Below are 26780 nucleotides of genomic sequence, written 5' to 3' on the forward strand. Positions count from 1 at the left end.
AGCCCTTTTTATTGTTTATTTTGAGACAGGGTCTCACTAAATTGCTGAGGCTGGCCTTGAACTTTACAATCCTCCAGCCTCAGCCTCCATAGTCACTGGTATTACAATTGTATGCCACCTTGCCTGGATCATCTCCAGTCCTTCATAGTTACTTCTGAATACTTCTAAAATACATGAACTGCCAAGTCACACCTGTTGAAGATAATTTGAAAAAAGCAGAAACTGAGAACTGGGAATACAAACGTGAAGTCAAAGTGAAATGGTGATCAGAAATATCTATTGTAATACAGCTTCAGAAAAACACAAAAAGTTGAGACAAGTATAGAACAAAAACCTAACATCTGTCAGGATTTGAAAACAAGTAGGACAGATGTCAAAGGGACTGAGGGACAAAGTTTGGGCTACATGAAGAGTTGGTGAAAACCCCTTCATCTATCAAACAGGCAGAATCAATAAAATTATTGATTTTTACATTCAACCATTACATTTCTGGGAACACAGAATGGAGGCAGGATTAATTTAATCATAAAAAGCACTGAACAAAATACAGAACAAGATTTCCTCAGTGCCCATCTTATCTACAGTACACAACAAAATAAGAGCACATATCAACAGAGGTAGAAAGAGCTCATAAAGCTCAATTCACAATAGTTAAATTATGGAACCTACCTAAGCCTTTCAACAGATGAATGGATAAAGAAAATGCAGTACATAAAAACAATGGAATATTACTCAGCCATAAAGAAGAATGGAATTATGGCATTTGTCAGTAAATGGATACAACTAGAAACTATCATGCCAAGTGCAATAAGCTCATCCCCAAAACGCAAAAGCCAAATGTTCTGATATGCAGATGCTGACTCACAATAGGGGTGGGGGGGAAGAGGAGTTTACCAGATTGGACAGGGAGGAGTTGGGGGAAAGGAGGGGGATGGGAATGGGAAAGACAGTAGAATGAATCAGACATAACTTTCTTGTTCATATATGAATACACAACCAGTGTAATTCCACATCATGTACAATCACAAGAATGGAAAATTATACTCCATATATGTATGTCAAAATACATTCTACTGTTATATATATAACTAAAAAGAACAAATAAAAATATATGAAAAAAGTGGGAGGAAGCTCATAAAAATGTCATAGGGAGCAAGGAAACAATAAGCAGAAATTAAAGACCACCTACTGTTACAAAAGATGTACCTTCTCTTTATTTAATGTTCCAAGAATTTATTTAAGGGATGTTCATGGGTAGATTTTAAGACCCAGTGGCACAATTTTTTTCTGAAGGTCTCAAAGTTTTCCTATTTTCAATAGTTTTTGTTTTACAAAACAGAAACTTCATGGTTAGAAAACAGAAGTTTGTAATTTCAAATGATATAACAAAGTTCATGTGCCAAAAAAAAAAAAAAAGAGAATACAAATTATCAAAGATGCATTTTATGCCTAAATATTCTTTAAGAAAAACTTAGTTTCACATCTATTAACCTGGACTTAAAACTATAATGCACACTCACATGGAACTAGTAAGCTCTGTAAAATTCAAATTTATATGTAAAAGAGAATAAGACATAATATGGTCACACTCAGACAAGCTGTTTTCCAAAACTATTCTAACTCCTGGTGACTTGGTGACTTTTGGCAAAAAAACACTAAGAAAAAAAAAATGATTCCATATTCTCAGTGTGAAGAGCTCCACAACCAGTTCCTCAGTGAAACAACTATACTGATGAAATGTTTTTAAGAACAACCACTTAAGGCTAGGGGTATAGTTCAGTGGTAGAGTCCTTAGCCAGCATGAGAGAGACCCTGATCAAATCCATAGCACTGCCCAAAATAACAACTTAAAGTGTCTAGAAATTGTCCTTGAAGACATATAGGAAGAGACATTTATTCAAGAAAATTCATGTCTACACATCCAAGCACAATGACACATGCCTGTAACCCCAGTAACTTGGGAGGCTGAAGCAGGAGGATAACAAATTCAAGACCAATCTCAGCAATTTAACGAGACCCTCAGCAACTTTGTAAAATCTTGTCTCAAAAAATAGGTAGGTAGCAAATGTGCCCCTGGATTCAATCCCCAATAAGCTGCAAAAGAAAAGAAGCGAAGCACAAGCACATCTCAGCAATAATTGTGTCTGGCCTCTACTCACAGGGTGCAAGTTCTGGCCCAGGCCAGTGGACTAGGGCCCTTAAACACGCACTTCTGCTTATTTATCTAGCAGAGGCAAATCAAGAAGACCAGAGGCTTCCATCTCTGTCTAGCACCAGGCTTACAAAGCTGGGGTGTCCCTCCAAGACAAATGAGCAACTGTTATTCCTAGCTCCAGAGCAGTGGTAGAGAGGTATTCCCCAATGCTGGGGAGGCAGGGAACAGAGAATTCTGAAGCTCTCTCCAGGGCACCTGACTTTGTTTGAAATAAGAGATTCACCTAAGGGTGCTATCAAAAAGGATGAAGATTTGGGTGATGAGCAAGTAAAAGGAAGCTGGTAACTCCATGAGAGCAACAACTAAATAACAGACCAGCTGGAAGTTTATCAGACCAGGGAAAGATAGCCAAGAACCCTCCTGCGGTACATACAAGGTTCAAATACTATCCTCAAAGACTATTCCTACAAATTGGCTAGAATTTAACTAGACCTGTGAAACAATTTATCTCCCAGGGCACTGTTAAAAACAATTAAGCAATCAACTGGTAATTAGTGGAGGCAAACAGTTGAGTGTGATACCATGAGAGGTGAGAGATCACAGAACAAAAAGAATCCTGCTAGAACTGTGAAGAAAGGCCAGGTAGCTAAGTGGTAGACCACCTACTGTGTCTAACATGTGTTTAAGTTCCTGGATTCAAATCCTAACACTGCAAAACAAAACCTGAAATTACTGTCTACTTAGCCAAGGTTGTACCCTTTAAGGATTGACATCAGGCTGCATAATGCAAGACTTCACTGAAATAGTCCACCATGACTAAACAAATAAGAAAGGAAAAACCTAAGCTGGGGTGGAAGAGAGCCACATTTAGAATTACTACAAAATATTACATAAAATGTTCAGTTTTCAACAAAAATTATGATACAAACAAGTTATTAGGGGCTGGGCTGTGGCTCAGTGGTAGGGTGCTCACCTAGCTTGTGCAAGGCCCTGGGTTCGATCCCCAGCCCACATAAAAATAAATAAAGGTATTTTTCTAAAGTTATTAATAAAGTATAATCCTACACAGAAAAAAAAGAAACTACCTGAAGTCTAAAATGTCAAACTAATCAAAGACTTCACAGTAACTATTTTAAACATGTTCAAATATTGAAAGGAAATCAAGGTTTAAAAAGTAAAGCAGCCAGACATGGAGGCACATGCCTATATTCCTAGCTACTCAGGAGGCTAAGAGCTTTGGCAGCTTTGTGAGACCCTGTCTCAAACAAAAAAATAAATTTTAAGGGCTGGGTGTGTAGCTCAGTGATAGAGTGCTCCTGGGTTCAATCCCTAGTACCACAAAAAAATAAAAATAAAATAGAAAGTAAACGTATGTATGATGATAATGTCTCATCATTCAGAAAAAATAGAAATTATTTTTGAAGTAGAAAGTCTGGAATTTAAAAATACAGCCATCTTCCCTTATCCACAGTTTTGCTTTCTGTAATTTATTATCAGTCAATTGTCCAAAAATGGAGAATAAACAGTTCATAAGTTTCAAACTGCTCTCCATTCTGGGAAGTGTGATGAGATCTCATGATGTCCAGTCTAAGATGTGAAACATCCTTTTATCCAGCATATCCAGAGTGATATACTACCCACCCATTAGTCAATTAACGGTTATCAAATTCACTGGTGCAGTATCACAGTACTTGTGTTCAACTCTTATTTTATTTAAAAGTGACCCAAAAGTGAAAGAGTAGTCATGCTAGCCAAAGAGAAGCCATGAAGTTCTTCTTTCAAGAAGAATGAATATACACCAAACCCCCAGCCCCTGCCAAAAAAAAACCAAAAAAAAACACTAAGATAGCGAAAGAGATAACCATGTTTCACATTTTCACATAACTTTTATTTGTTATAGTTGTTCTGTTTTATTACTGTTATGGTTAATCTCTTACTGTGCCTACTTTATAAATTAATCTTGGGTATGTATACATAGGAAAATGGGACACATGGGGTTTGGTACTACCTGAAGCTTCAGGAATCCACTAAAGGTCTTAGAATGTACCCCCAGCTGCAGATAAGGGGAGACTACTATATAATAACATAAAATGAAATTCACTAAAGGGCTCAGAAGCAGATTTCAACTGGCAGAATAAAGAATCTCTGAATTTAAAGGCAGATCAATGAGAACTAGGTAATCTGAAAAACAGAGAAAGAGAACATAGTATAGTTGACCTCTGAACAATATGGAGTTTGTGGGGCAGCAGAGCACCAACTCTCACACAGCTGAAAATCTGAGTGTAACTCCTGACTCCTCCCAAACTTAACTAGTAATAACCTGCTATTGACTGCAAGTTTTACTAATAATATTAACAGTCAACTAACAAATATTTTGTACATTACATGTATTATATATGATGAATAATATGTAGGAATGACAAGAGATTACTTTGTTGCTTTTTTTTTCTGAGAGAGAGAGAATTTTTTAATATATATTTTTTAGTTTTCGGTGGACACAACATCTTTATTTTATTTTTATGTGGTGCTGAGGATCAAACCCAGTGCCCCGCGCATGCCAGGCAAGCCACATCCCCAGCCCAAGAGATTACTTTTTACATTTAATTTTTATTTTTTACTTGACATAATATTTGAACTTATTGAATGGGGTACAGTATTATAATTCTATACATGTATACAATGTGTTATGATCAAATTAGGCTAATTAATTAGCATTTCTATCTCCTCAAATATTATCTTTTCTGTGTGTTGAGAACCTTCAAATTCTTCTCTGGTTATTCTGAAATGTATAATTAATTGTTGTAGACTACAATTACCCTACTATGCCAAAGAACATGAGAACTACTCTCCCTGCACCAAACTGTATTTTGGTATCCATTATCTGCCCTCTATCTTCCTTCCCACTACTCTCTCTATTCTCTAGTGATATCTATGCTATTCTCTATTTCTATGTGATCAGCTTTGAGAACATACGGTATTTCTGTCCCTAGCTTATTTTACTTAACATAATGTTTACTTGGGTTGCCAAAAAAGTAGGGATTTCATCCCTTTTACTGTTGAATAACACTGAAATAGTTTCTTTATTCATTCAACAATCAATGGAAACCTATGCTGATTCTGCATCTTTAGTACTGGGAGAAGTGCTGTAATAAACATGCAAGTGCATATGTCTCTTTGGCATACTTATTTCATTTCCTTTGGATATTTAGCCAGTAGTGAGATTGCTATGTCATATGGTAGTTTTCCAGTTTTAAGGAAACTCCATCCTGTTTTCCACAATGGATGTACTAATTTACATTCCCACCAATAGTGTATGAGAATTCTCCTTTCTCTACATCTTTGACAGCATTTGTTATTTTTTATATATTTATTTATTTTTGTGGAGGGTGAGGTTACTAAGGATTGGACCAGGGGAACTTCACCACTAAAAATTATATCCCAAGTCCTTTTCTTTTTTTTTAATTCTTCATTAATAATTTTTTTTTGGTACCAGGGATTAAACCCAAGGCACTCAACCACTGAGCAACATCCCCAGCCACACACACACACACACACACATATAGACATACACATACACACACACACACACATATATATTTTTTTAATTTAGAGACTGGGTCTCACTGAGTTATTTAGGGCCCCGCTAAGTTGCTGAGGCTGGCTTTGAATTCATGATCCTCCCACCTCAGCCTCCTAAACTGCTGGGATTACAGGTATGCACCACTGTGCCTGGCTCAAATCCTTTTTTTAATAATTGTTTTCATGCTGAGACAAGATCTTGCTAAGTTACCCAGGCTGTCCTCAAACTTGCAATCCTCCTGCCTCGGTCACTGCAGTCACTGGATCAGAGACATGGGCCACTGAGTCCAGCAGCATTTGTTACTACTTGTCTTATTGATAACAGTTATTCTATCTGGGCGAGATGTTACCTCACTGTAGTTTTGGTTTGCCTTTCCTTTATGATTAGTGATTTTGAGCAGTTTACCTCTCTTTTGAGAATTTTTTATTCAAAAATTTGCCCTATTTAAAAAATTGGATTATTTAGGGTCTTTTGCTATTGAATTGTTTGAGTTCATATTATTCTGAGTAGTAACTCCTTGCCAGATGAATAGTTTGCAAATATTTTCTCCCATTCTGTAGAGAACTAGGTATTACTGTTGTTTCCTTTGCTGTGAAGGGTTTCTTAATTTGATAGTAATCTCATTGCTCTTGATGCCTGTGTTTTGGGGGTTCTTTTTTTTTAAAAAAAAAAATGTATTTTTTTCTTGTAGTTAGACACAATACCTTTATTTTATTAATTTTTATGTGGTGCTAAGGATGGAACCCAGGGTCTCACACATGCTAGGCGAGTGCTCTACCACTGAGCCACAACCCCATCGCTATTTTTAGGTTCTTATCCCCCCCCCAAAAAAAATTGCCTATAACAATGTTTTAAATTGTCTATTTTCTTATGCTAGTTTTAGTTCTTACTTGTTTAGGTCCTTGATCCATTTTGAGTTGATCTTGTGTGCTGTGTGTGCTACTAGGGATGCCACACAGGGCCTTATGCATGCAAGGCAAATGCTTTAGCACTGAGCTACACACTCCTAGCCTTTTAATTATTTTGAGACAGTCTCTCTAAATTGCCTAGATTGGCCTCAATCTTGTGATCCAACACAACTGACATGAGTTGATATGTTGTATATGGTGAGAGGTAAGAGTCTAGTTTCATTCTTCTGCACATATATTTTTTTTATTTTTTTTTCTTCTGTTGGTACTAGATTTTTGAATCTAGAGGTGCTTTATCACTGAACCATATCCTTAATCTTTTTTATTTGTTATTTTGAATAGGGTCTCACTAAGTAGTTGAAGCAGTCCTTGAACTTACAATCTTCCTACTTCTGCCTTCCAAATCTCGGGGATCACAGGTGAGTGCCACTGCTCCTAGCTTGTATATCTAGTTTTCCAAATACCATTTATTGAACAGGCTATCCTTTCTTCACTGTATGTTCTTGGCACTGCAATATGCAATTCACTGGAGAGACAAACTGCTCAGGTGAAGATGATTACAGCAACACAGTAATTTAAGCAGATATTCATAATAGTTAAACTCACTGCAATAGTATCAAGTAGCTATGAAATTATTAAAGTAGTACCGTATATGCTATAGTTAACTTTATGCTTTTTATGATTTAATACTGCATTTTTATGTTTGTTTATATTTCTCTCAATAGTAAAGGCAGCCTTGTACATTTTTTCAGTATCTTTGATCAGTTTTAACTTTTCAAAATAGATTGTGTATATTTTATGGTGATAAATGATAAAATAGACTTTTATATACATGTATTTTATGCATTCATGCTACACCTGATTTAATTTTTTCAATATTTTTAGGCTACATGATTTGTCTTTTAAGTTTTTATCAAACTGTTGTAAATCTAAAAAAAAAAATTTGTGTATATGTGTATAAATGGACCCAGATAGTTCAAAACTATGTTGATCAAGGGCCAACTGTACAGTGAACAGAACCTTGGAGAAACATGAGACACAACTGAGTATACCAATATAAAAATAATGAGAATTTAAGAAGAAACAGGAATAGAAAAAAATATCCAAATAAAGAATGGCTAAATACTTTAAAAATTTGATAAAAACACTAATCTACATATCAAAAAAGTTCAAGAATTTCCAAGGAGAATAAAGGCAAATACCCAAAATCATCACAGTAACCAGTGAAAGACACAAACCTTGAGAATAGAAAGAAAAAAATAATTTGTCAAAAAAGAAATCAAATAAGAGTAACAGATAACTTATGAGCAGAAACTGTGGAAGCCAGAGGCAGTGGGATGGCATATTTAAACTACTGAAACAAAAAGCTATCAACCCTGAATCTTCTTTTCCTCCAGTAGTGGGGATTAAACACAGGGCTCTTACTAAATTACAGAATCTAGCCTCAAACTTGAGATCCTCCTGAGTTGCTGGAATTACAGATATGCATTACCATGACTGACTGGGAATCTTTTATGAATCAAAACTCTTTCAAAAGTGAAACCAAAAAGATATCCCAAAATGTCTAAACAAAAGCTGAGAGAATTTATTGCTAGCAGACCTGTTATTCTAACAAGAAAAACCAAGGAAAGTTCTTCAAGCCTAAATGACCCCAGAAAGTAATTTTATCTGAGTGAAGAGAAACAAAAGAACACAGATAAAGGTAAATATATAATTATAAAACATTATAACTGCATCATTTTCTCCTTTATTCTCTTACTATTTAAAAAGCAACTGTATGATTTAAAAAGCAACTGTATAAAACAACATATCTATCTATTTATCTATCTATCTATCTAATTGCATTGTTGGACCTAAATAGAAATGGAATATAGGAGGCAGATGGGAGCAGAGCTTTCTTGCAGTAAAAAAGTGACACCAGATGACAACTCAAATCCATAAAAGCAAATGGAGAGAACAAGAAATGGTAAATAAGAAGGTAAGATAACTATAAAGAAAAACATGTTTTCTTTTCCTACCGCAGCTTCTTTAAAAGACATAACATACAAAGTAATAATATAATAATGTATCACTGAGTTTCTATATAATAATAACAATAGCACTAAAAAAAGAAAGCAAAAATATAGTACTTAAAGAGGGAAGAATTATTTAGGAGTAATGTTTCTGTTTCACTGGAATCCAATTAGTATAAATCTTAAGTCAACTGTGATAACTTACCATGATTATTATAAGCCCAAAAGCAACTAGGAAGAAAAGAACTAAATCAGGCACAGTGGCACATGCCTGTAATCCCAGTGTCTCAGGAAGCTGAGGCAGGAGGACAGCAAATTCAAGTCCAGCCTCAGCAATTTAGCAAGATCTTGACTCAAAATAAAAAATAAAAAGGTTTGGGGATGGGACTCAGTGGAGAGCATTACAAAGCATGTGTGAGGAGGCACTGGGTTCAATCCTCATCACCACAAAAAATAAATAAAGATACTATGTCCATCTACAATTTTTTTTTGGCGGGGGGGGGGGGTACAGGGATTGAACTCAGGAGCATTCGACCACTGAGCCACATCCCCAGACCTATTTCGGATTTTATTTAGAGATAGGGTCTCAATGAGTTGCTTGGTGCCTCACTTGCTGAGGTTGGCTTTCAACTTGAGATCTGCCCGCCTCAGCCTCCCGGGCTGCTGGGATTACAGGCATGCATCACCATGCCTGGCCACTCTGTCATTTTAAATAAAGGGCTGGGGATGGAGCTTAGTAGTAAAGCATCCCTGGATTCAATCCTAAAAGGAAGGAAGAAAGGAAGATAGAAGTGACAAGCATCATTAAGGGGACCAAAATATGAAACTAGGAAATATTCACTTAATGCAAAAGGAAAAAAAAAAAAAGAAAAAGAAAACAAGCCAGGCGTGGTGATGTACACCTATAATCCCAGCAACTTGGGAGGCTGAGGTAGGAAGATCACAAAGATCAGCAACTTAGTGAAGCCCTAAACAATTTAGCAAGACCTGGTCATAAGATAAAAAATTAAAAGGAGCTGAGGATGTGACTCAGTGGTTAAGCACCCCTGTGCTCAAGCCCCAGTACCAAAAACTGAGAAAAGAAACCAAAAAGTAAAATGTATAGGCAAAAACAACTGTGTCGATGATACTAACATGTAAACAAATTAAATAATCTAAACAATAGTTGGAGATTATCAGATTAAGGAGACCCAACTCTGTGTTTACAGAGGACATACTTTAGTGTCAACGATACAGCAAGGCTGAAAGTAAAAAAAAAAAAAAATGGGAAATGATACCATGCAAACAACCATCATAAGAATTACACCGGCCTTCTCTTCAAAAACCTTGCAGACAAGAAGACAGCACTGTGAAATATCCCTTTGGATTAGAAACCACATTCAATCAGATATTTTGTTGGCCCAGGTACTTTGTCCTTTAGATATTCAGAAGTGAGTCAATTTAAAAATCAGAGAAAATAAGAACAAAGAAGTTACAATAGACTCCAAATTTTAATATACATAATAATTACCTAGGGATTCCCAGAATCCATCCGCAGAAAATTTGATTAAGCAAGTCTAGGTTAGGGTCTGGAACATCCATTTTGTTTTTGTTTTTGTTTGTGATAAATAGTTCACAAAATCTAGATGTGAGTGTCTATGGATGTAACAGTCCCTAAAACAACTATGAAAGGTTTAGAGATCTCAGTAATCAGACCTTTATAGGATCAAGTTGCTGTCAAAGAAATGCTCAGGAGTACATGTGTTTTTAGGCTAACTTTGGCCTATAAAATCTTACTAATAAAAAACATTTTTGGAAGGAATTTCTTCCAATTCAAAGGCTGCTGATCATCAAGATACCAAATAAGCCTCTGTCATCATAGATATGAGAAATGACTGCCAATACTTTAAGATTATACATCTGAGTTGTTTTAAGCCACCAGTTTGTGATGATTTATCACAAGAGTAATAAGAAACTAATGCATATACTTACAAATTACCTACCTAAAAAGAAACTAGATTTTTCTTACCTATATCCATAGGCCGTTCTGTATTTAAACTATCAGTGCTGCCCTGGTGTCCACCTAAAGATGCCTTTACTTGTTGATCTGATAACTTCCCAGTACTGACAGATCTAAAAAGAACAGTGATGCTATTAATGGGAAATTCACTTTTTTAAAAATAGAAGGGTTAATAGGACATTATAAAGCAAGGACACAAAAAAATCGATGCCAAACAATTCAAGGTAAACATAAACTTCCATAACAAAAAAGACAGGGGCCGGGGTTGTGGCTCAGTGGCAAAGCGCTCGCCTAGTGCATGCGAGGCCCTAGGTTCAATCCTCAACACCACATAAAAATAGATGAATGAAGCAAAGGTATTGTGTCCAACTATAAGTAATAAACAAATAAATAAAATAAAAGACAGAAATAAAATGTTCAAATTCAGGGAAAAGCTCTGTATTCACACAGTTATAGTAAGTTTTCGGACCTTCTGAAGTACACCATGTGCATTAACAATCATATAGCTTATGCTGGCTACTAATGTAGTCTGGTTGCTTTTATAACAAAAATGTACTTATTTTGCTATTTCAGTTTTCATTTTTAAGATTAGAGAAGAAACAATATCTTACCTGCCAAACACTGCTTTGTTCTGCTGTTCAAATCGATGCCTCTCACTTCCTTGTACCAAAAGGCAATGGGAACATTCCCGTGGGTCATTCCCATCTTTGGACTGCCCTTCAGCAGGCCCATGACGAGTAACCAAGGCTAACAGGTTGGAAGATGCTTGTGTTTTAGGGATTTTGAAAGGAGCTGTGGTCTAAACAAACATATGTAAACTAGTTAATATGATGTATAAATTTTGGCAGGCTTTTAAGTTAGTCAGACTGGATTCAAACATTGGCTCTTCCATTTACAGCCTGTGTGATCTTGAACAGTTCTTTAAGCTCTCTAAATCTCAATTTCCTTTTCTGAAGATTAATGAGATCATGCACATAAAGCATTCAACAAATATTTACACGGTGCCTGGTGCATAGTAAGTAAGTGCTCATTAAAATTATGGTTATCTTATATTCTTTCCATAAAGTACTAAAGCAGTTCATGATCTACAAAAAGATTTAAGGAACACACCTTAGTAGGAGAACCAATGATTGTTGGTAAAGGAGTTTTAAAGAACCAATCAGAACTCCGTGGAGAAGATCCCATATGCTTGGTGGGAGATGTTCCAAGGCTGCCAGGCCGACTGGGCTGAGGTGAGTAGTTATATCCAGCCCCTGTATGGGATGGGCACACAGGGTCAGAGTGCTGTTTTCTTAGCTTCTGTTTGTTCTGATAGATGTCAGTAAGGGTAGGGGCGCTCTGCAGTCTAGCACCCAATAAGAGAGACTGTGGTGACTGAGCCTGTGGCACTGGAGAACCTACCAAAAAAATGAATGAAAAGGTTAACCAATAGTGAAGTATACAGCAAAAACTTAGGAAACAAGAGGGCAAGTTTTAAAATGAGAATTCTGATGAATGTCTTATTCTTTTTAAAGTATTTTTAGTTGTAGATGGGACACAATAGTTTTGTTTATTTATTTTTATGTGGTGCTGAGGATCAAACCCAGTGCCTCACACGTACTAGGCAAGTGCTCTATCTCGGAAATACATGCCGGGCATGAGATGAAATATATTGATGATGAATATATGAGCTATTTTTGTCAAGAGCTAACAACTCAGATTAATGCAAGGTCTAAAGGGATTATGTAGTAAATAGTTAAAGTTAATGAAAACAACAAACGGCAACATTAAATTTCTGTTCTTGTTTTTTTTTGTTTGTTTTGTTTTGTTTTTTTGGTACTGGGGATTGAACTCAGAGGCACTCAACCTCTAAGCCACATCCCCAGCCCTATTTTGTATTTTCTTTAGAGACAGGGTCTCACTGAGTTGCTTAGTGCCTTGCTAAGTTGCTGAGAGTGGCTTTGAACTCGCAATCCTTCTGCCTCCTGAGCCTCTGGGATCACAGGCATATGCCACAGCACCTGGTTATTGGTTCTTTTTAGTTATCTATAATGATTCATTTTAACATAATTTTAAACACAGAATATAATTTGCTCTAATTCAGTCTCCAGTGCTTCCCTTTTCCTTCTTCTCCTTCCTTCCCTGTTTCCTTCCCTCTATTCTATTGATCTTTCTGCTATTATTATTTTTTTAATTAGTGTCTTGTGGATTCACATGAGATTCACTGTGGTATATTCATATACGTACATAGGAAAGTTAGGTCAGATTCATTCCACTGTCCTTCCCTTATTCCATCCCTCTCCCTCCCTCTCAATCCCCTTCCTAAACTCCATGATCTTCTGTTTTGATGGAATTCCCACCTCCCCCCATCTTTTAATTTTCCCCCTTTTTTTGGATTAACTTCCACATATCAGAAAAAAAAAATTCACCCTTTAATTTTCTGAATCTAGCTTATTTCATTTAGCATGATAGTCTCCAGTTTCATCTATTTACCAGCAAATGCCATAATAAAATTTCACTTTCTAAATTATCATCTGTAACAATGACCAAAATTTATCTAATTGTCTAATTCCTTTGACTATTTTCTTTATTTTTTTAATATATATGTTTTTATGGCTTTACTTTATTTATTTTTAATGTGGTGCTGAGGATCGAACCCTGTGCTAGGCAAGCGCTCAAGATTCTAAAAATCAGGGGCTGGGGTTGTGGCTCAGTGGTAGAGCGCTCGCCTAGCATGTGCGAGGCCCTGGGTTCGATCCTCAGCACCACATAAAAAAATAAAATAAAGGTATTATGTCCATCTACAACTAAAAAACATTTAAAAAAAAGATTCTAAAAATCAGGATAGCATTGGAAATATTTCTTACCAATGCTGTCCTTTTGATAAGGCTAGAAATACAAAATAAGTCCATTCATAATAAAATTCAAATTTCTAATATACCAAATGTATTTTCCTACCTGAAGAGTTTCTACTTCTGGATTCATGGCCCTGAGAATGTCCACAACAGCACTGACTAAACTGCTCAGGAATGGTACCAACTATGAAGTGAGACATGGAGAAAAGAAGAATAAATTATTCAAAAAACTAATTAAGAATGGAAACAGGCAATGCATGCAAAAATTGCTTGGTACATAATTTGCTAAAATTTAGTTGAACCAGTACTTACTGAATAACCAATATGCTAGGCAGTAGGTAAGCTAAGATAAAAAGTACCATATACATCCATCCTTGAAACAAAATCATTAGGAAAAAAGTCTAAATAAATAAATAAATGTCTATATAGACATGTAAGAGTTTATACAAAGTGCTTGGGGATTGTGGAGCTGCAGGACACAGATGACAGCCCAGCAGCTGTCCCTATGGATTCATGTTTGTCTGAAGCCAGGCTTCCCCCAGGGGTCAACAACTGATTCAGGCATGTTGAGAGTGGGTCATAGAATGCCTCTGACAGACCAGTGCTTAGGGCTATTCCCATAGTATGGTTAAAACTTTCTTAGACCTATGCTATAGTCTCAGACTTTTCTTGCCTTATTGTCTCCCTTATTACCCTCCTTTCCCAGGTGTCAGACCTGAATCTTGGTCTGAGGACCCTCCCTGGCTCCCTACTTCCCTCAGCCTCTTACATACCTAATACCTTCTTTGCATCCACCTTCCCAAAAACCCAAACTGACACAGAGGGAGAATCAGGGACAGTACCAGGGAATTTAAACAGACAAGAGACATATCTAAAACAAGAAGGAGCAATGTCCTGGTGATAAAGCAATAAGCAGAGATTAGATACTAAGGACCTTTTCACTGACATGCAAGGATAATCTTTGTCTTTGGAGACCCTGGAGTGCCAAGATTTTGTTTAAAGATTTTTCAGCTGAAATCACTGCAACAAGTGATAAGGCAATTTAAACATTACACACACACACACACACACACACACCACATCATCTTGGGGTTCCTGGGGGACTACCTACAACCCTGCTCTGTCTACTAAGATTTCAGCAGCTTTAACTATAGATGGGGCTCCTCTGTACCATCTGTTCTTCCCACTACCTCATGGTGTTTCTCACAGATACTGCCCTCAGTGGCTTTGTTCTCACTTACACATTTTCTGAGTTTGAGCATTTTGACTCTTACATTTCACTATTTGCTCTTTGGTTTTCGGCTTGGTAGGGTTTCTTTTGTTGCTTTGTTTAAGGTTCTGTTTCCAAAATCATTTTCTAGGCAAAATAGGGAGATATGTAACAAAGCTGCTACTATACTCCTATTAGAGCTGGAAGGTGTGTAGTGAATGTGACTCAGAGATGCAATGTTAATTCTCATGTGTCTGAGCAATAAGAAAGATAGGCATTTTATGCACTTTAATCTAGAGTTTCTAACATTGTATTTGGATGCCAAAGCCAATGAGGATGCTTTTGACATGTAAAATTAATTTATATTATTATATTTTCAACATCAATCCTAACAGATTTATGTAGAGATTCTCAAGGAGGAACTGGGAATAGGGTAGTGGAGGAGGGATGGCCTCAAATCAGCTCAGAATCACTGCCATGATGAATCAATGTCCCTAAAAATAATATTTCATACCAAATTTGTTACAGAGAAGATTAAAAAACAATTGCTTTAAACTCTCCTTACCCAAAGGGGAAGGTGAATAAGGCCTAGAAGACCCAATAGACAGTCTTCGTCCAACTGTCTGAGCTGTGTCTGCTGGTGCAGGGGAGCCAGATCCCAACCGGAGGAAGCCCATGGGACTGGTGTTAGACCTTCGTACCACAGCAGATCTAAAGAGAAAAAGAGAATTACTCCTTCTCTGGCAGGTTCTAGGATTTCTTCTTTATTTCTGTTTTTTTTTCCCCTCCCTGAAATTTTCTAACAATAAGCCACAAAGAAGAGCTTTTAAAAACAGGTAACAGTCACATGGAACAAATATAAAATATAAAATGATATAAGGTAAAGTCTACCTATCCCCACTGATAAATTCTAAATATTTTCCCAATCTACTGGAAAGGTTACCACTGTTTTTTATAGTGTATCTTTCCTGAGTTCCTTAATGTACACACAAGCACTTTCACCTTGTTTCAACACCAAAGGTGATATATTACATACCAATTATTTTCTTTTTTGGGTGGGGGGCAGTTACCAGAGATTGAACTCAAGGGCACTGGACCACTGAGCCATGTCCTCAGCCCTATTTTGTATTTTATTTAGAGACAGGGTCTCATTGATTTGCTTAGCACATCACTGCAGCTGAGGCTGGCTTTGAACTCACAATCTCCTGCCTCAGCCTCCCGAGGCACTGAGATTACAGGCGTGCGCCACCGTACCTGGCTACCAATTATTTTCAATCTTCTGGGTCTTAGGTCCAAAGATCCCAGAGCATTTTGTTTATGTAACCTTATGTACTGATCTTAATGTATTCAAAATAAAATTCAGAAATTTAAAATTTTATAAATTCACTAAAAATAATTAACATTACATTTAATATAATATTATGAAAATATGTATTTTTCCAAAACAAATTAACATGACATTATTATACATTTCTGCAAATCTCTAATATCTGGTTTAACAGAAGACATTTGGATTCTCACAACTGATTCTGCAGTCTGTTACACAATATGTCATTCTAAGGTAAGTTTTCCATGAAGAAGATCCAGCCTAACACACATATGTACAAAAAAAGGAAGGAGTATTTCAGTCTTTTCAAATCAATGATACTCTTCTTTTTGATACTAAACCAAACCTCAATAAGTGTTGGTTTTATCTAAAAGATTAGTTTGGTTGCAATGGGGAATCTGAAACTATCTCCTTGAACTCTTTCTTTTTTTAACAAGGGATTGAACCCAGGGGCACTTAACCACTGAGCCACATCTCTAGCCCTTCTTTATATTTTATTTAGAAACAGGGTCTTGCTGAGTTGCTTAGGGCCTAAGTTGTTGAGGCTGGCTTTGAACTTGTGATCCTCCTGCCTCAGCTTCCTGAGCTGCTGGGATTACAGGTGTTATGGGCCAAATTATATGTGCCTTGACCAGACAAAATCCATTTTACCCCAAGACTCCATTTAATAAAAGAAATGCTTCTCCTATGAGAAAACACTGCCTCTGCCACCTCCTGCTGAGCACACACATAACAATGTATGGCAGTTAAAAAAATTTTATGTATTATTAAGAAATGCATTTCTAAGATGTTCTTTTTTTGTTCCCATTTTTCTTGGGCAGTATACTATACCCCGAACTGGATCATTCAGACCTACTTCCTAGGCTGCTATGATGTTGACTTACTGGTAGCTTGTAGGTTTTGGCTATAAAGAAGATACCCTGCCTTGTGCAAGGGGTCAAGGGGAGCAAAGTCGACTTGGTCACTGTCCCTTGGCCTGCAAACGAATAAAGTCCCATGTCCTGCTTCAAGACTGACTCGGTGATTTATTTCAAACATACCACAACATTTAGTCAGGGTTATGGCTTCCAGGCACACAGGGATTTAGAGGCGCTCTCCTTTCTAGTTGTGGGATCTCTTGGTCTTCTGAGGGTCTAGGCTTTCTGTAGTGACCGATTTGAGCCTGCCCATGAGGGAGGATGTGCAACTGCATGTGTCTGGAGGTACCTCATCTGTTCTCTCCTTTTGATGTTTCGCAGGGTGTATGAGGAGATCCAGGGCTGTGACCCAGAGGGCCGATAAACAGACTGTGATCTTCATGGTCTGACATCTGGGTATTGGAGGAAAGAGTGTCTTATCCATGCTCTGTCTCTTACCTAAATCCAGAGAGCCAGTAAATAGACCATGGTGACAGTCTGGTGTCTGGGGATGGAAGACAGGATATTGGTCTGTTTGTACATGTCTGTCTCTGTTGGTCCACATCTGTTTCTTGTTTGTTCATGAATTTTTGCCTATTGTTTTAATTGTTAGCCTTGTCATGGGAAACCTAATCCAAACCTGGCCTGATTACCAACTGAGAAAAAAATGGTTAAAAAGCCCTAGCTCACTAAAGCTTACATTGGAAAGTGAACAACTGCTGACAGACTCAGCAGGGGACCAATCTGAAAACTTCTCCCTGGCTACAGCTCAGGGAGAAAAATGATTTCAGGGTTGTCTTTCTCTGTCACTCTCTTTCTCACTCTCTCATGCTAAAATAATTAACAGCCATATCATTTTGTCTAGGAAAAAACTCTCAGGCCTACATTTGGCTTTTGCCTCTTAGTCAACCCCAGATATTCACAGAAAACTCCAAAACCTTAAAGAATTTGCAGTCATGAATACCTCTCAACTATTAGAGGCAGCCCAAAGGTTTTTCAACAATCATGACAGCCCAGCTGATAAAGCTGCACAACACCAGGATAAAAATTTTGGTGGCTGCTGTCCAAGAGACCAGACAAACCAGTTTAGAATCAGATTTGATAGAGAGAAAGAAAGAGAGAGAGAGAGAGAGAGAGAGAGAGAGAGACAGACTTCTGGGCCCCTATGAGTCCACAAGCCCTCATTTCTTTTTTCGAACTCTTTTCACCTCTGATGAGCAAGACCACAGAGGACAGAGGCCTGGTAGGCTTTTAAAATTCTGTATTTTTTGAGCTCATAATTTTGATCCAGCATGCCTAGGTTAATGTGTTTTTCTGATCAGACCTATTTTATCCAACTATAGAGGTTCTTTTTTACATTCTGCTTCATTCAGAGGCCAGTTTTGTTTTTTTGTTTTTTTCAGATTTGGTATATCCATTGGACAGAATAGGCACAATGCCTAAATCCAACGGAAATGTTTTATTTTGAAATCCTACGAAAAATAAATAAATGCACTCTGTCATAAATCATATTCATCTTCATACTAGCCCAGTAGCAAAATGTAACGTTTAAGCTTCTTTGCACAGGAAGGAGCCCATGAAGAAAGAATAAAGTGTCTAAAACTTTCTAAAGTCACAGGCCAATTTACAAGGGTTAGCTCTCAATCTAATAGGTTGGTGTGAGTATACTATGCATACAACCAGAGATACGAAAAACTGAGCTCTATATAGGTAAAAATTGTAAGGCATTCCACTGTTATGTATAAATTTAAAAATTAATTAATTCAAAAAAATAAGCTACAAGGCCTTTGTTTGTTTTGTGTGTGTGTGTATGTGTGTGTATATATATTTTTATATATATATATATATATATATATATATATATATATATATATATATCAGTTAATTTTCATGTCTACATGTGTTTAGAAAATATAAAAGGGTTTTAAATTGCTTTGTGCCATCATTGGGAAAAAGGTAACGAAGAGTTAGAAGTCCCAACAGGTATAAACAAATAAAAGTCAAGATATCTTTAAAGTTACTAACTCACAGTTTGTATTTTTTTTTCTAGATGGTCAAACAACTGATAAATTGTTGATGTCTACAAAATGTCTAATATCCATTGTTTCTAGGATTTTTCTTCAATAAGGAAGAGATGGCTGATGCTGTTCAATACACTTGTCTGATATCTTGGTTTTTAAAAATAAGTAAATTAGATTTGACACACCTGAGATTAATCATAAATGTATTTGTTAAAAACATCTGATTAATTTACAAAGTTAAAATACTGTTACTCTTAACTCCTTAAATTCCATAGGGTAATATAATTAAATATTATTGGTATTTTCACAAACTGATAATAAAAAAATGTTCTAGGTATTAAAATATATTTAATAAAATATGGGAAAAAACACTTCTAGGTAAGAAAGTCTTTATGTGGTAAAAATAAAGTTGTAATACATCTACATAAACAAGAGAGTCTAATTAAGTGATAAAAAGGTCTGTATAAATAAAAGGCAAATTTCAAAAAAAAAAAAAGGTTTGTGTGTAACTAAGTTGATTATAAGTAACACAAATCAGTTAAAGCTCCAGGTTTTTCCCCAAGATCAAATATTAATGTACTAATATAAACCAAAGTTTAATCTGTTAAAATAACAAGAATTTCTTAAAACATTAATTTACTCCTAACATTGTGTCTGTTATATTTCATTCTCTAGAGCAACTAGTCTGAAAAAATTAGGGTTTGTACAACTCTGATTAAACAACAACTATTATTTTAGAGTATTATACATTACAAAGTCTAAATTTTCTTTAAAAGCTAAACTAGGTTAATAAAAAACATCAATGTAATTATGATGCTATTAATCTTCTTTACATATTAAATGTATTCATATCTTCCAGGTATACACGTCTTTAAAGTAAAAGGTTTAAAAGAGCATTTGGGAACATTTATAAAATGGTATCTAAGAAAGAGGCAAAGATCAGTGGTTGAGTGCTCACCTTGCACATATGAGGCACTAGGTTTAAACCTCAGCACCACATAAAAATGAAATAAAGATATTGTGTACACCTACAACTAAAAAATAAATATTTTTTTAAAAAGAGCATTTTATCAAGCTGGTGTTCTCCAAACTGAAGTAGTCTGTAATTGTAATTTTAGGCTTATAAAAATAAGAAGTTTAATTGGAGATTTATTTATATCATTTAATATTCTGTAATCAATGTTCTGTGATCAAGGGGATATAAAAAATTTAAAGGTATTTTCAAAAGACAATGAGAGATTGATCTGTTTAAAGGTTAAAAATGTAAAACAAAAATATTTTGCCACTTTTCCACACAAAAGAAAAACTTAAAAGCTCTCTCAGCCTTTGATTCATGTTTTAAATATAATGTTATATTGTGTTAACTAACATTTATATAGACTCAGGAAACAATATTATGTAAACTTTATAAAATGGATCTAAGAAAGAGGCAAAGATCAACTTCAGAACTAGAACGCTTCACCTAAGATTTGTGAAGAACCCCACCTTACCGGAGTAAAGGTTCTGCCTCCCACCTTACTACATGTTAGAATGGCTTCAAAATAGGCCAGGCTTCAGCTCATTTAAAGTTATATTCAAAAGATTGATATTTATTGTAAAAATTATTGTGATCTCAAACAGGGGATATAACATATAACCAGCCAAGGTTCAAGATTGTATACAAACTAAATATGCTTTTAGTCTTGTTAATTTCATTTTAAATTTTCCTTGCAAACTTTAACTGCTATCTGCTAATGCCTTATAATAACCTAAGTTAATATGAGATATTAGGCCATCATCTATACACAGTATATAATGTTAACTTCCAGTACTAATACAGACCCCAATTAAATAAAAGGGGTAAAAATGACTGTAAAGTTTTAAACATTAAATTTAAAGCCCAGTATTCATACATTAAGACTTGTAGGACTGGCTTGCTGGATGTTTAAGACCAAGGCTTAAAGATTAAGGTTAAAATAAAAAGGGCCAACAAAACCAATATTTGGTTCTTGCCCTCTGAGTCAGCTTGAATCCAGGGGACAAAGGAACTTTTCATCAACTCTGGGTCACATGAACCTCCCAATCAGGGAGATTACTAGGACCCCAAAAAAGAAAGCTAATCAGTGCCCATACAGCAAAAGAGGAGGATAACTGGAAAATGCAGACATCCCTGACGCTTCCAAGGGAAGCCACATGGTCAGCAAAACCTTGAGTTATCCTGGTGGATGGCACTAGCAGAACTAAAGGCTGCTCATAAGTTCCCCAGAGTGACCCACAAGGGAACAAGTAACCCCCAAGGAACAAGGTTAATTTGACCAGCTTCATCTTAAGCACCTAACAAAAAAACAGTTAAAACCAAAACACAGCCATTCCTGGACACTTATAAAACTACAGTTATCTTAATGTAACTTAGAATGTACACTTGGGTTAGCCCCCCCAAGAATAAATGAGACTGGAGGTGACAAAAGAGATTCTTAGGCAGGAGTGCCTGATAACTATCAAGAAAAACTGCCAGAGTCAGGAGTTTTTAGTCAGTTTAAGGCCTACAGATCTTCCCAACCTCCTACACAGATAGGCTTAATCAATGTTTGCTAGTATAATTATCTGGCCCTAAGTAACAAAGATAAGGGACCCCTATTAACCACACAGGTTGTGACAATAAAATATTTTATAAAAATCAGATGACATTAAGCAATTTAACCAAATGTTGTGTTTACTTTCCTGATAACTCTGGCAATGTTAAAGATTTACTTCCCAAATAAAGGCCATGTTAGGCTTTGTTAGGCCTTGTGATGGGAACAATTTCTCAGCTCTTCCACATCCTAAGGAAGAGATTATTGATTTCTATCATCTTTGTGATATTCATTGACATGTTCCAGATGCCCCAACATTTAATCTCATTTCAGTACTAATGTCTTTTTGTTTCTCTCTCATAGAAGCACCCACCCCTAGATGACTTTACAACCTGTTCTTCCCGAACCAGACTTTTAGCGTGGACCCCTTGACTGAACTGATTTCTAAAAGGGGACTCCAAACTGATTGCCCCACCCCACATCACCCCCCTCTCAGCTCAAAGCAGCAAGAGCAGTCATCGCCCTTTTCTCTACAGCATGAAAAATTCCCTAAAATTAGGAAAAGTAGACAAAAGAAAACAAAAATTAAAGAGTCAGTCAGTGTAGATATGTAATCAGATCAGATCACAAAAATAGAGGCCAGTTTGAGTCCAAAAATTTAGAAATTGCCTCTGGGGGATTAAAATGTTAATGCCTCCAGAGCCTTTCTTCCACACTCACCAAGATAACCTGCTCCTGTTGCTAAGTCTCTACAATAGGTTCAACTTAAAGCTCATAAATTCCTTTGAGAAAACCAGCCCCAAGAGACTACATATCTCCAACAACCATTCTAGCCAGAAGACTAGTCTACATCAAATGGTTCCAAAAAAGAAGAACTAACATCCAGCTGGAGGGGACCTTATTCAGTTACTACCCCGAAGGACTCATAGCATGGTTTCACACCTGAGTCAAGACAACAAAAATGTCTCCTGCAGAAGATGGACAGCCCTCTGAGACCCTAACCACCCTCTAAAGATAAAACTGAAAAAAAATGATAATCATGTTTTTCCTCTTATTCAGATTATGTTACAAGGCCCAAACTGCTAAAACAACATATTTTGTTAGTCAAGTAATATATATATATGTGTGGCCATTATAATCCCTTACATAATCAGAAGGTAAATCAAGGGTTTGATTTTTTTTCCAGAAAAGGGGAGAATGCTATGCCTTGACCAGACAAACTCCATTTTACCCTGAGACTCCATTTCATGTAAGAAATGCTTCTCCCATGAGAAAATCCCACCTCTGCCACCTCCTGCTGAGCACACCCTGTCTGACAATGCAGGGTGGTTAAAAAATGTTTCTGTTATTCTTATACAATGTATTATTAAGAAATGCATTTTGGGCTGGGGTTGTGGCTCAGTGACAAAACACTTGCCTCACACATGTGAGGCACTTGGATCCAAACCTCAACACTACATAAAAATAGACAAAATAAAGATATTGTGTCCATGTATAACTAAAATATATTTTTAAAAAGAAAGAAATGCATTTGTAAGATGTTCCTTTTTAATTCCCATTTTTCTTGGGCAGTGTACTGTACCCTGAACTGAATCATTCAGACCCACTTCCTAGGTTGCTATGTATTGAATTACTGGTAGCTTGAGGGTTTTGACTGTAAAAGAGATACCCTGCCTTCTGCAAAGGGTCAAGGCGGGCAAAGTCAACTTGGTCACTTGGCATACCAGTGAATAAAGTCCCATATCCTGATTCAGGACTGCCAGTGATTTATTTCAAATGTGCTACAACACAAGAATACGGGCCACCATACCCAACCTCCGTGAACTCTTGCACTGTTACATTAAACTTCATTGTTCTGCAAAGTATCTTTTACTCTGAATGAACCTTTTATCTGTTCAATGATTTTTTTAACATTCATCATTTGGATAATAATGGTTCATTTAATTATGCAGATATTCCAAATATTTAACGTATAATGTCAAAAAGTCACATTCATACCAAAATGTCACCATCAATGTTAACAGAAATGTCTGGCAAGACTCTTCTGATCACAAGATCTTCTGATCTTCAAGATCACAGGGGTTAATATAAGTTTTCCAAAATTCTACTTTTTACTTGAATGCTCCAATTTTATCATTGACATTTATTGTCACTTATGCCACTACATGGCATATGCCTGTAATCCCAGCAACTCAGGAAACTGAGGCAGGAGACTCACAAGTTGAGGCCAGCCTGGGTAATTTAAGACCCTGTCTCAAAGTGAAAAACAGAAAGGACTGGCATAGCTCTGTGGTAGGGTATCCCCAAGTTTAATCCCTAATATCACCAAAAATTTTAAAAAGACATTTATTGTCACTTGTTTTCTCCAAAGTAATAAAACTTAGTTTATGTTTACAAAACAACTGCTAGAAACATATCATAGTTTGTCAGTCATTCATTGAAGTAAAAAGAGTGCTCTATAAAAAAAAAAGTGATTATTTAGCTTACAATCATACCAGTGCTTTTCCTAAAACTACTGTAATAGCAAAAGTGCTTTATATGCACATTCTATTCAATGATTGTGGTTTTCAATGAGAATTAATTTAGTCCTTTAATAATTTGTCAAGGACATTCCTTTATAACACAAGTATGTGGTGGTAAAGAGCCTAAAGACTGACAGTACAGTTGAGTGTCATCACCCTGGTTCAAGTTAAGGCAACAGCAGTATTACTCATCTTTGTTTTCTGCATCATCAGTGCATGTATCATGCAGTGAAAAAAGGAAACAATGTCCTAGCACTATTATGAAAACACTGTTAACCTCATGGGTCACTGCTTGATATACTATAACCATTCTTTTTTTTTTTTCTTTTTCATTTTATACTATACTATAGTAATTTTTCTGCCTCAATACAGAGCTTCCTTACCCTTTTGGAACAGAAGATACATAGGAATCCATTGTCTTAGATGAATTATAGCAAATCAGTGAGCAGTTGGTGGGCAGTTGGCTTCTTTTTCATTCTTTGCTATCATAACAGTTAATAACTTTTTATATATACAATTTTATATTCATAGGCTATATATCTAGAATATGTAACTGACTAGGTACATGTATATGTACAATAAGTTACCAGAAGTTGAAGTGCTAATTCCTCCACTCTACTTGAGTTCTCTGAGATTCAGGTCTCTCTGGGGCTAGAGGCATAGTGATTCTCATTCTGTCAGAATCCTTGATTACATGCACATTTATGTCTGCCTGCTAAAGCAGGAACCCTTCCTCAGTCCTCTTCATTTCCAAAAAATTTACTGGAAACTGTCACCAATAAATATTTTTTTGCTTATTTTGCTTATTTTTGTGGACTCAGACTTTGTTATTCTTTTACTATCATCTCAATGGGGTCTCAAAATGGGAAATAAACAATATATAAATAATTTACTGCAATTTGGGATTTCATTTTTTAACAAGCTCTTTCTCAAATTCTCAAAAGTAATTATACCTGTGGGCAAATATATTTATATATTTGAAATTAACAGATTTTCAGTAAGAAAAATAAAAGGTTTTTAAAGAAACAAATTTTAAAAAAGGAATCCAGACACTGCCTTACCTTGGAGAACCATGCGGATTTGTGCCAGAGCTGGCAGTAGATGTTAGATTCTGTTCAATGCGTTGATAATTCCTTATTTGAGTAGGAACTGGAATTGGGGCTGTTTCACTGTGAGGTGACACAGTTGGTTGACACTGCCTGCCACCATAATTTATCAAAAAAGGAAAGAAGTATCAGAAAGACTGCTTTTCTTTCATTTGACCTGTCAGTGATAGAAAATTCTAGAAAAAGCCAAAATGATCACTTCTGTGTGTGAACAAGAAATAATCTTGTTAAAAATTTAAAAATCCAATACACATCCACACCAACATCCACACATATATACATCTTCATCTATAACTCTCTTGGCATTCATGTGCATATTAAGAACTAAGAATTCTATCACAAACCTGGGGAAAAATTCCCTTACAACAGGCAAAGTCAGCAAGATTTTCATCCACTCACAGTGTGCTTTTCATTAACATATGAAAGGAAAAAAATTCTATGAATAAGAATTCAAGAGCAGAGATGACTGGAATGTTTACAAGTCATGCATGGAGTAAACATTCTCAAGGAACTCTTCTTAAAGACTGAAAATATTGTATAACTCTCAAAACATAGAACTACCAGGAAGTCCACATTTTATAACTCTCAAAGCGTAGAGATGATCTGAGGTCTACATTTAACTGTCAGTTATTTGGTTTCTTTAATAGCTTCTTACTTTTCATAAATTCAGAAATAGTATGTCCTCAGACGACTTTCAACTTGTTTTACAACATATCCAGAAATATATTAAGGATAATACTGGGCCTTAAGAAAGATGATTTATTTCATTCTTCTATCCTACAATTCTAAAAAAGAGACATGCATCTCACTTTTTCTCAATTATAATTCAGACATAACGAGATTAAGCTGGGCACAGTAGTGCATGCCTATAATCCCAGCAATTCAAAAGGCTGAGGCAGGAGAATTGCAAGTTCAAGACCAGACTCAGGAACTCAGAAAAACCCTGTCTCAAATTTAAAAATAAAAATGACAGCCAAGTGTAGTTCCAAGTACCAACAAATTAAAAAATATATGTATATTAATATATATATATATATATATATATATATATATATATATATATACACACACACACACACACACACACACACACACACCCAATCACACAGCTGTCATTCAAACAAACAATATGGTTATTTTCTGAAGTATTACTTTAGAACTTTTTGAACCATTAAAAAGTATTTTATATTGAAATAACAATTTCATCTGTAGCACAGATGTTAGTTGTTTTTCAATATTTATTTACCCATTATTTCTTATTAACGGAACTCAGAATGTATTGATGTAATATGTATCTAGTTAAATGACATCATATCCCTAACTCCCTTATAGCCAAGGGTAGCCACGTGTTTCTTAGCCAATGAGATGCAAATGGAAGTATTTTGTGCATTATTCCTTCTTCCTGCCCAGAATGTAAGTATGCTTGCTGGAGCTTTAGCAGCTACCTTGGAACCACAAAGAAAAGGTCAAGAGAACTCAAGATATTCTCTTTCACAGAAACAAAGGCAACAACTATTGATCTTGGCTTTTTTATTTATTTTTTTTTAGTAATATACAACACCAGGATACACCCTGAAATTATCACAAAAGCATGGAACACGATTCACTCCAACTCAGTCCCCAGTACTTCTCACCCACATCTAGCTCCCCTCCCTCCA

The 26780-nt window shown here is 36.0% G+C and overlaps 1 protein-coding gene across 2 annotated transcripts in view; it reads right to left on the reverse strand.

The window, feature by feature from the left end:
* The window catches only part of LOC124080739 (serine/threonine-protein kinase ULK2-like), a 38073-nt gene extending 12031 nt beyond the window's left edge, over positions 1-26042 (reverse strand). The window contains exons 1-6 of one of the 2 annotated variants that reach the window (XM_058573415.1): positions 25078-26042; positions 15264-15409; positions 13592-13672; positions 11765-12051; positions 11266-11453; positions 10664-10767 (exon numbers count right to left, since the gene is read on the reverse strand). In XM_058573415.1, coding sequence (XP_058429398.1) covers positions 10664-10767; positions 11266-11453; positions 11765-12051; positions 13592-13672; positions 15264-15375 — 772 coding nt within the window. In that variant the 5' untranslated portion in view covers positions 15376-15409; positions 25078-26042. The remainder of the gene's footprint in view (positions 1-10663; positions 10768-11265; positions 11454-11764; positions 12052-13591; positions 13673-15263; positions 15410-25077) is intronic. The other variant, XM_046426736.2, reaches the window with a different exon arrangement.
* Positions 26043-26780: the final 738 nt, after the last annotated feature.

This window comes from Marmota monax, unplaced genomic scaffold (assembly GCF_021218885.2).
Source record: "Marmota monax isolate L192 unplaced genomic scaffold, Marmota_monax_Labrador192_F-V1.1 WCK01_AAM20220418_F8-fsc01260, whole genome shotgun sequence".
NCBI lineage: Eukaryota > Metazoa > Chordata > Mammalia > Rodentia > Sciuridae > Marmota > Marmota monax.